Source organism: Conger conger, chromosome 19, assembly GCF_963514075.1.
Source record: "Conger conger chromosome 19, fConCon1.1, whole genome shotgun sequence".
Classification (NCBI taxonomy): Eukaryota; Metazoa; Chordata; class Actinopteri; order Anguilliformes; family Congridae; genus Conger; species Conger conger.
Window position 1 is genome coordinate 15,624,548 of NC_083778.1, and position 10,657 is coordinate 15,635,204.

A 10,657-nucleotide genomic window follows, 5' to 3' on the forward strand; every position below is an offset into this window, starting at 1 on the left:
GGGGACCTGAGGCCTGCAGCCATGTTATTGCTGGTCTGCTTACGGGGGATTCTGTGTGCATCCGGGGATGTGGTTTAGTCTGACAAACCTCCAGTTTCTGTTTTTGCCCCGAAGCCAACGACTGAAGTTCATATTTCGCTGCAAACTGTAATTGCTTGAGAAGAGGATTTCGAGTTGGGATTTGCTTTGTTATTCAAATGTGAGACTGGAATTCCTCCGTTGGTGTTGAAGTCAGCCTCTCTGACTGGAGAGGAGTGCTTCAGTCAAAAAAAAAAAAACAATATAGTTACTGGGATAAACTCATAATGCTGAACATATAACATATAAATACTAAACTGTATTAATGTTTCAATGGAACCAGCCAAAATAAAACATTAATTTAATAAAAAATAGATTCCACCAAAATAAAGGTTCCATAATAATTGATACCCCTGCTTTATTACTTGGTGCATCTACCTCTGGCAAGGATAACAGCAATAGAGCCTTTTCCTTTCTTAAAGTACAGTATTTTTCATGTGTTTAGCATTTTGAGTTTATCTCTGTCATCATATGATTTATGCCAGTCAGGGGTGCCAATAATTCTGGAGCCTACTGTATATTTTGTAGCGCTTACTTTTTTACATTTTAGTCATTTGGCAGACGCTTTTAATCCAAAGCGACTTACAAGTGCATAGGTTCTACCATAAGTCAAAGCATCACATCCAGAACTAGCAAAATACACATGAAATGCTGTTCTAAACATAGTTGTCATCATAAGTGCATTTCTTTTTCTTTTTTTGGGGGGGGGTTAGACAAGGATAGGGATATCAGAAAGGATGGGCAGGGGAAATCAGGAGGGAGGACTAAGGTAGAGTTTGAAAAGGTGGGTTTTGAGTCTGCTTCGAAATAGGGGGAGGGATTCTGCTGTTCTGACAGTGGTAGGCAAGTCATTCCACCACTGAGGAACCAGATATTCAATCCAATATTGAAGTTTTAAAAATAAAATCCCATGCCTGGGAAATTATTTCCATTTTGGAACAACAATAACTACCGCCAATGGTCAGTTACCCCAGGCATCCTTTCTGCCCCGATGCTGGTGCCCCAGAGACACCACTGTGCCGTAACTGCGATTATTTCAATGAACTGAAGAACCCTGACATCTAGTGGTTGAATGACAGAAACCACTGGGTTCATCAGCACGCTGAATAATTCTGCTTCAATAAATCAATGGGATATAGCCCATGCAGAAAACAGAGGGTTCAATTTGAAAAGTTAAATAACCACCGCCTTGTCCCACCTGCAATTGAATGTTTCTTTGTATTTGATGTTTCTTGATTAGTTGCCCTCAAAACGTTTTCAAACATTAATCTTTAAAATCAATAGAAACACATCAACCAACCAAATTATATTACACAAACATTAAAAACCTGTGATGCAAATAATGCATAATTAACATAAAACATACAATAATTATTGCTATAACCACCATAACCATAAAAAATCTAAATAAACAACAACATATTAATGAAATTATGCAAACAGTAAGAAAAAGCATAACAGAATAAACATTTCAAGTGGTGCAAATGTGGATTTGTGGATTTGTGGACTAAACTAAACCTCATAAGACCCATAATATCATTTAGTTTCCCTGTGTCCTTTTGGAGTCTCCAAAAGTCCTTTTTGGAAAACTGCCTATACATAGATTAGAAAAAACAATGCAGAATGCTAATTTTTCGTGATATTGTCCTCAAATTTAAAAGGGGATTTCTCCAGTGTTGTGACTTTGCTCCAATGTGTTTCTAAGTGCACAAGCCACCAGTCAAAAACAGAAAATCTTTACAGTGAGAAGAAATTTCACTTTCACTGTGTTTGAGCTTCTGTAACTTTGTTTCAGTAGTATTTGTAGTATTCTGACTCTTACAGAACAACCCCCAAAGGGTTACCTTTCAGAAGAGACCAGGATTATGCCTGTAGTCAAAAGGGTTCAACAATAGTTACTATTTTATTTCCGGTATGTCATTTTTAAGTTCGTGACAAGAAAGGGGCGGTACTGAAGGCGTTAAATGTGTTTCCTCGTGCACCAGGACGAGTGCGTTGCTAGGGAACTTCAAACAATCATGCACTTGTTTCACCTGGCGCTACGTTTCCATGCAGGGAATTTCGTTATTTATTAGAAACGCGTCGTATCAGCATTTGTTACAGGTAAGTACTACCCATAACTTGGAGATATTCAGTAAACAACGGTCCCGTAACATATTTAAAGAAGTTGGGCGGCCAAATTGGTTTGCAGGATACATTACGACTGGCTAGCCAATTTACCTGATCTGTCGTGACATTTTATTAATTTTATTTAGCTTACTGTCATTAAGGCTGACTGACCTGTGCCATTAGATTTATTTCTTCGCGGCCTTTTGTCGTCCCCAAAAATGTTATTGAAGTCCATTTGAACCCATGATAACGTATTTTGAATCAATGATTACAAACGAGAGGTAAACCGTTGTATTGAATCTCAGTTGTGGAATGTTCGTATTGATTCTATTCGATTCTAAGTAACTGTCATTGTGTTAACGGAACGTTCGACGGCCTTGAATGAATGGTTTACTTACACCGACTGCGTACATTTAACTACTTTAAATCGCCTAAATAATACATTAAGATAAATCTTACATGATACAGTAATGAGAAACTTTAGCGAAAGAATTTGTGCTCATTTTCCTGTCTGGAAATGCCAGTTAACTATAGAAAAATTAACTGTAGCTGTCTGTAATGGGATAGCTATTTTATTTCCCTTTTCTACCCTTAATTACTAATTTGCTGAATAAATGTACATGTATGTTACTTATAAGACGTGTTTATGCATTAAATCTGAAGTGCATATCTACATGAAGTAAAATTAAATATGTATGCTAGTAGATTTACATCTTTTTGCTTTGTTATTGTGTGTGTGTGTGTGTGTGTGTGTGTGATGATCCACTCGCAGCTTTAGCACTCTTTAGGGGAGGCGGCCATGTCTTCCCTTTCCGTAAGAGGACGTCACGGTCCGGCTGCAAAGCGGGGCGCGGACGACCAGCCGTGCGCGGAGACGGAGCAGCTGAAAGTCCCGCTGGGGCGGATTGACGTTGACCTGCTCCAGGCCAGGCTGGTCTGTGCCGGCCCCAGCCATGCCCGTCGCAGCCCGGCTGCTGCCCTTCCCTACGCCTCCAGAAGACTCAGGGTAGACAAACAGCGCCCCCTGCAGGTGGAGATCCTGGTGAGCGTGTTCGGCTGCGCACTCTTGATATGTTCCGGACGGTGTTTGAGTGCCTGGAATTGCGGTGGTGTGGGCAGTTTTTTGTTGTTGTTGGGATATTGTCTTTCCCCTTGCTTCTGTTAGAGAACCATAGTCATCTGTGTCTGATGGATGAGTATCAGAGTATCAGTAGCAAGTAGCAAGATGACATGGGAAAAAAGACATGAAATGCGTCCTCTTTGGTGTTCAGCCTGCCCTGAAGAAGAACCAGGAGCAGAGGAAGCCCGAGTACATCCACAGGAAGAACCGCGAGGCACTGCTCAGAGCGGGCTGGACGCCCCCGTCCGCCTCCTGGCCTGTGGACCGCCGGCCGTCCGGCCTGCACCTGCCCGAGCTCCCCGACCACGTGAAGGAGAAGCAGGTCCGCTTCCCGCGTCCCTCTGTCTGTATCGAGAGTTCCTCTAGTGTCCCTCTGCCTGTATCGAGAGTTCCTCTAGTGTCCCTCTGTCTGTATCGAGAGTTCCTCTAGTGTCCCTCTGTCTGTATCGAGAGTTCCTCTAGTGTCCCTCTGTCTGTATCGAGAGTTCCTCTAGTGTCCCTCTGCCTGTATCGAGAGTTCCTCTAGTGTCCCTCTGTCTGTATCAAGAGTTCCTCTAGTGTCCCTCTGTCTGTATCAAGAGTTCCTCTAGTGTCCCTCTGTCTGTATCGAAAGTTCCTCTAGTGTCCCTCTGTCTGTATCGAGAGTTCCTCTAGTGTCCCTCTGTCTGTATCGAGAGTTCCTCTAGTGTCCCTCTGTCTGTATCAAGAGTTCCTCTTGTGTCCCTTTTTCTGTGTCGAAAGTTCCTCTAGTGTCCCTTTTTCTGTGTCGAAAGTTCCTCTAGTGTCCCTCTTTCTGTGTGGAAAGTTCCTCTAGTGTCCCTCTTTCTGTGTGGAAAGTTCCTCTAGTGTCCCTCTTTCTGTGTGGAAAGTTCCTCTAGTGTCCCTCTTTCTGTGTCAAGAGTTCCTGGAGATCCCCTAGGTTTTTAATCCAACCCTAATTAAGGCCACCTCATTCAGAGCTGCGAATTGGTAGAATCAGGTGTGACGAATTAGGAGTGAAATCAAAACCCACAGGACAATAGATCTCCAGGCGCAGGGTTGGGCAGCCCTGTTATCGATGACACACTACTTAAATAGATCCTGTTATTATTATTTGTATTGTTATTTGCATTATTGTTAATGTCTTGACGCTTTTCTCCGTCGTTTGGGTGGCAGGTGCCGCTGACGCAGCTGTATTCTCCCTCTCCGCCCAAAAGACCTCGCCCCAAGTCGTCCCCCGGTGCGGCCCCCAGCCCGGCCCCCTCCATGCCCCCGACGGGCCCCTCCACGCCGCCCTCGGGGCCCCTGCTGTTCTCCTCGGAGGAGCAGGCCATCGCGGCACGGGTCAGCGGGCCGCTGGACATCATCCGCACCATCCGGAGCAACCCCCACATCGGGTTCTTCTACATGAGCTCCGACGTGCCCGCGTCCTCCCCCAAATACGACGCCTTCAACCTCAGGCACGGGCCCGGCGCCCAGTCCCCGTTACTACACCCGTCCGTCTGTCTGTCTGTGTGCTGCTATCCTGAAAATCTCACTCTTATATATGGGGTCATGGATTAGTATATGGATGCAGGCTTTCATGCTGTGTGTGTGTGTGTGTGCGTGTGTGTGTGCGTGTGTCTGTGTGTGTGTGTGTGTGTGTGTGTGTGTGTCTGTGTGTGTGCGTGTGTCTGTGTGTTTGTGTGTGTGTGTATCTGTGTCTATGCATGTACATATTTCACTGTCGCGTTATGAGCATTAGAACTTTCATATGTATCAATTTATTTTCGTCGGTGGACAATAGGTTGGATAATGGATTATTTCGGTTGTCCATTGTCTTCAGTTCTGGAACTGGAACTGAAGACAGGAAGCTGGAAGCTGTGCTGTTTGTAATTAACCTATTAATGTGCTGAGTGGAAGTTTTGAAATTCCTTTGTCGGGCTAGTTGAGCTGATCCCAATTTTTGAAATTGGCCTATGAGGCTACAGTGTTGTCTTTTAGTCCTGAGTCAAATCTCTTTCTTCATACACCAAAAAGAGTGACCTCTGTGGTCATCCTCTCAACACACTTATTTTTTTAGTCTTCGCTCTAAACGTGTGCCCGTCCCTTTGTCCCCCCGCGCAGGATCGAGGCGTACGAGAACGTGAACAAACACGACTACTACACCATCAGCCTGTCGGGCGTGACGCACGTGTGCGGCGGCGAGGTGGAGCTCCAGACGCTGGAGCGCTGGGAGCAGGAGTACCGCTGCCACCGGCGGCTCCGCCGCATCCCGCTGTTCGCCCTGTTCCGCCGCTGGAAGGCCTTCCGCGTCTGGCGCGCCAACGTGCGCGCCAAGAACATGAGCCACTGCCGGCGCCTGCTGCAGCGCAACCTGTTCATCGTCAACGAGGTGCGCGCGCCGCGCGCCGCACGCCGCTCCTCTCAGGCTGAGGGGCCGCTTTCAGATGTGTTCGTTAGCTGACGCTTGTATCCGAAGCGACTTACAGTTGATGAGACTAAAGCAGGGGAGAATCCCCCCCTTGAGCAATGTGGGGTTAAGGGCCCTTGCTCAAGGGCCCAACGGCTGTGCGGATCTTATTGTGGCTGCACCCGGGCTTGAACCGCCAACTTTCCGGGTCCAAGTCATGTACCTTAACCACGAGGCTACAGGCTGTCCAGATGAGACAGAAATATTGCAGGTTAGACTCACTTCAAGATTTGCCCACGGGATAAGACAATTTCACCTGTTAAGCAAACGGTAACTTAAAACGAGTGAATATTTTTTACTTGAGAGAAAAAATATGATGTTATGTCTCATTATAAGACTAAAAATGCTTGCACAGAGGGCCTTTTTTTAGAGTGTACCCCTAAAATGAGCACTGTGAGACAGAGGCACCTGCTACAGGCTGTGTTGCTGTGTCACTGTTCTACACACCGGTACCCGGAACCCAAAATTCATTCTGAAAGGGACAGAGGTCTGTAGAGGGCCTGTGAGATTCTGTGTGCTGACACGGTACAGGACGTGGTGGCATCGGTAACGGAGTGAAAGAGGTGCAGGGAGCGCAGCGTTGACTCCTGTCTCTCTCTCACTACACGCTGCAGTCTCTGCGGCCGGCGCTGATTGACATCCGTGAGATGTGCTACCGGATCAGTGACATGGGCCTGTGCCGCATCGAGCTGGCACACACCTACACGCTGGAGGACTTCAGACAGGCCCAGTTCCAGCAGCTGCAGGAGGTACGGCCTGCGGTTACACACCAGGACAGAAAGGAACTGATACTCTGTGAACCTCGAGTGCTAATCTGAAATTGTGTGTGTGTGTGTGTGTGCATGTGTACTGTGTGAATGTGTGTGCCAGAATATGTAATGTGTGTATGTATGTGTGTGTGTGTGTGTGTGTGTTTCCCCTCCCCTCCCACCCACAAAGCAGGCAACCTTCTTGACCTCATCTTCACAAGGAGCTGCACAACAACCAACCTCTCTGTAACACCACTCCATATATCTGACCATTCCTTCATCTCTTTCTCTCTTCCACTCTCCTCTAACACCCATCCATCTCTCCCACCATCCACTGTCACCTGTCGACGGAACCTACGCCACCTGTCTTCCTCCACCCTCTCATCTACAATCCTCTCCTCCCTACCATCTGCGGAGTCTTTCTCTCGACTGTCTACCGATGATGCGGCTACAACTCTCATGTCCTCCCTCTCATCTTCCTTTGACTCTCTGTGTCCCCTCACCACCAAACTAGCTCGGGCCTGTTGTGAGTGTAATCTGGCCCTGCTGTGAGTGTAATCTGGCCCTGCTGTGAGTGTAATCTGGCTCTGCTGTGTGCTGGCAGGTCTCTGCTCGGCTGAAGGAGTTCAGGGAGCTGGTGAAGGAGGTGGTGAGGAACGCCTGTCGCACTGCCCTCATGGAGGCCGGCTTCATCCCAGACTACGGCTCCTACGACCCCGAGGCCCCGGGTACTTACACTGAGCGATACGGGAGGGTGTACAACCAGCAGGGCTCTGACCTCATTTCAGTTATTGCTGACGCTGTTCTCAAGAGTGCAACAGCAATGTCCCACCTGGGACCCAAACCTGCAGCCTTTAGGTTACGAGCCCAGGTCTCTCTCACGGTCACTCCCCCTGTTCCCCTGTCACCTCGCCGACATTGGCTCAGGCATTAAGAGCAGTCGTCTGGCAGTCGGAGGGTTGCCGGTTTGATCCCACCTTGGGTGTGTCGAAGTCTCCCTGCGTAAGACATCTAACCCCCAAATGCTCCTGATGAGCTGGTTGGTGCCTTGTGTGGCAGCCAATCGCCGTCGGTGTGTGAGTGTGTGTATGAATGCGTGAATGAGAAGCATGAATTGTACAGCGCTTTGGATAAAGGCCGGAAATAAATGCCAACCATTTACCATTTACCCTTTCCCTCTCTGGCGGTCCGCAGGGGACGAGCAGGACGCACAGCTGTCCCAGGAAATGGAGCAGCTGTACAAGGACGCTCCCGAGAAGATGGGCTACACCGAGCAGGCCATCAAGAGGAACCACTGCAAGAGGCTGACCTGGTGGGCCTTCAGCCTGCCGTCCTCACAGTGATGGAGCGCTTAGCTCTGATTTTAGTCCCTTTACGCCTTCATACACACAGCCACTGGACTGATATTTGTTAAGCATATGTGTGTTGTATGTGTGTATACTGTATGCCCTATTCGTTTTTAGAAGTTTGAATCTAAATCTTTCCAGCTGGGTAAATTCCATCTCACCCTCAATAACTCACATAGTCTTATCGAGAGCGGTTGCCGGGATAAAATAAAAACAGCACTTTCGGCTCGCGTTTAGTGAGATCAGGCTGACCGATCGGCTCTTGGTCCCTGTCGCCCGTAGCTTCATCCGGCTGGCGGACTTCATGATCGTGAACACCATGCACATCCTGGTGGTCAACTCCATCACCACCCTGCTGAACGTCCTGAAGGACCGCGTCCAGTGCACCCCCTCGAAGGAGGTCATCCAGTGCTGGGACGTCCCGGCGGAAAGCTCTGAGAAGAAGGTATGGGGACATTCCTCCGGGAGAGCCCTGAAACGTGTCGTTTTTCCAACGCCAGGTTAAAGTGGTTCGACTGACAGGGAGTCTGCAGTTGTCTGTAATGGTGGGTCTCAGTTAGATATCGATCAGTTAGCCTCCCTGGTAGCATTTCTAGTGCTCTCCTCATGCTAGCTATGCGTTCCTGTAGGCTGTGTTCGTACTGTGGTGCTTGGTTAAACCAGAGGTACTGTGTGTCATGCGGTTATCTCCCCTCCCCTCTGCGCTCACCGGCTCCCCCCGCTGGCTCAGGGCTCCAGTGCAGCCCTGCCCATGTTCGTCTCTCAGCTCATGCTGGACACCTACGCCCTGTCCTACGAGCCGTCGCTGGACCACTTCCAGGTGCGTCACGGTCCTCTCGCCGGTCCGAACATTACCGACTTTATTTTAAACAATAAGCCACATTTAGAAGATTGAACATATTTGTAAAAAATAAAAAATCATTTTACAATATAAACTGCCCGACGAAAGTAGTTTCTTTTAAGGTTCTTAATATGGAACAGGTTGTATAATCATGACAAAAGTAAATTTATTTGTTCCCTGCTCCTTTTAACAAAATTGATTGGAAATCAGACATAACATCCGTGATAGGCTTGAAAAGCAATGTTCCAAAGAAACTTATCAGCACATGATCTTGTTTCTCAGTGTACTTTATTTACACTATATATTTGCGTGATTTCCGTTGATTGTGTTGCGTTTGTGGACGCAGTAAAAGGGGTTTTGAACGGTGCATTGTGGGTTTTCTCCTCTGCGCTGTGTGCTGGCGTGGGCAGACCTGCGTGGCTGAGATCATCCAGTGCTTCCAGGACACAGTGCTGGGGCTGGATCCCCTCGTGCCCGACCCCTTCTTCAACGCCTTCACCCAGCCCATCATATACAACAAGGTGCAGGACCGCCCGGTCACCCACGCATCGGCGATCCACTGTCCGTCTGGACCCCCGACACGTACTGAGCATGTGCGAACTGTGCCTGCAGGTGGAGGAGAAGACGTGTGGAGAGGGCCCCAGCATGGAGGCCATCATGGAGGAAGACAAGCACCTGCACACCATTATCCAGAACATCGTGGTAATAGACATTAGCCTGACTGCAAGCGTTTAACCACGGCTTGCCACGGCGTGTACACGGTGGAAACCGGCCATGTTTCCTGTGATATCGCGTACTGAGATACTCCCTTCCACACCCCGGGAAAAAGAGCAGTTTATGGCAGGGGTCTCCAACCCGGGTCCTGGAGACCAACATGGTGTGCTGATTTTCCTTTATTATTCTGCACTTAATCGATTAGAGCGGTTGATTACACGGTTAACTCACTGGTTACCTGGGTCTCAACTGGCTGCTGATTTTAAGGTGAAAACGGAAACCAGCAGACCCAGTACCTCCCCAGCACCAGGGTTGGAGGCCACTGGCTTACTTAGGTAAACCTTTAAATATAAAAATGTAGGAATTTATGAGGCACTGCTCTCCAGGTGCTCCTGACCATCGTATGTAACGTGCGTCACATCCGGATATTTCGGCCTCAGTTGGAGCACTAACACTGTCCTGCTCTCCCTGTCTCCAGGAAGTCCTGGAGTTTGCGTTCGAAGCGGCGGAAACGTACGCGGAGACCTTTGAGAGATTCCGCGTCTTCTTCAGGGAGAACGAGAGCCTGGATCTGAACATCCTGAGGGAGCAGGAGCACGGTACAGAGTGCCCCGTCGGCTGGGCCGTAGGGGTGTCACTGTAGCATCCTCATTCCCGGTCCAATGTCTCCTGTTTTCTGTGTGCTTATGCAGGCTACTTTTCTCCACAGTATTGTATATCATATTGGTAAAAGTTATGAGGAATGACTTAAGACGTTTGATCTCTTCAAGCTTAGAAAAAAGGATACTTATGGGCGATTTGATTGTGGCTTTAAAATTCATAGAAGGGATTAACAACGTGAGCTCCAGGACTGAACTACAGGAGTGAGTTCTGTTAGCAGGGGGCATACATGGAAATTAGCAGGGGATAAATTCCATAAAGACACGCAGAGAGTGATCGCCGTGTGGACTAGCTTGCCTGGTCATGAAGTGGAGGCAGAGACTCTGGGGGTTTTCAAGATCAGGCTTGATCCGGTGCTAGTATCCATCTACCTACTATCTAGCTTTGAGGTAAATTGAGCAGTAGGTGTACTTTCATGGTCGGAAAAGAATGGCCTGTTCTCACCATTATGTTGCATTATGTAATGTTATGTTATGTTGTGTTATTGGGCACCCAGCATTATGTTGAATGCGTTTCTCTGTCCCACTCAGACGTGGCCTTCTTTGGGGAGCAGCTGGAGAGGTACCACTCCGAGCACAAAGAGGCTCTGGCCATCATACAGAAGAGACA

The 10,657-nt window shown here is 48.1% G+C and overlaps 1 protein-coding gene across 1 annotated transcript in view; it reads left to right on the forward strand.

Moving 5' to 3' along the window:
* Positions 1-2,986: 2,986 nt before the first annotated feature.
* The window catches only part of dnah6 (dynein, axonemal, heavy chain 6), a 43,139-nt gene continuing 35,468 nt past the window's right edge, over positions 2,987-10,657 (forward strand). The window contains exons 1-13 of the mRNA XM_061229086.1: positions 2,987-3,229; positions 3,459-3,629; positions 4,463-4,746; positions 5,393-5,660; positions 6,353-6,487; positions 7,092-7,215; positions 7,682-7,799; positions 8,116-8,278; positions 8,564-8,653; positions 9,085-9,195; positions 9,287-9,376; positions 9,867-9,987; positions 10,579-10,657. The exon at positions 10,579-10,657 is cut by the window's right edge and continues 73 nt beyond it. Coding sequence (XP_061085070.1) covers positions 2,987-3,229; positions 3,459-3,629; positions 4,463-4,746; positions 5,393-5,660; positions 6,353-6,487; positions 7,092-7,215; positions 7,682-7,799; positions 8,116-8,278; positions 8,564-8,653; positions 9,085-9,195; positions 9,287-9,376; positions 9,867-9,987; positions 10,579-10,657 — 1,997 coding nt within the window. The remainder of the gene's footprint in view (positions 3,230-3,458; positions 3,630-4,462; positions 4,747-5,392; positions 5,661-6,352; positions 6,488-7,091; positions 7,216-7,681; positions 7,800-8,115; positions 8,279-8,563; positions 8,654-9,084; positions 9,196-9,286; positions 9,377-9,866; positions 9,988-10,578) is intronic.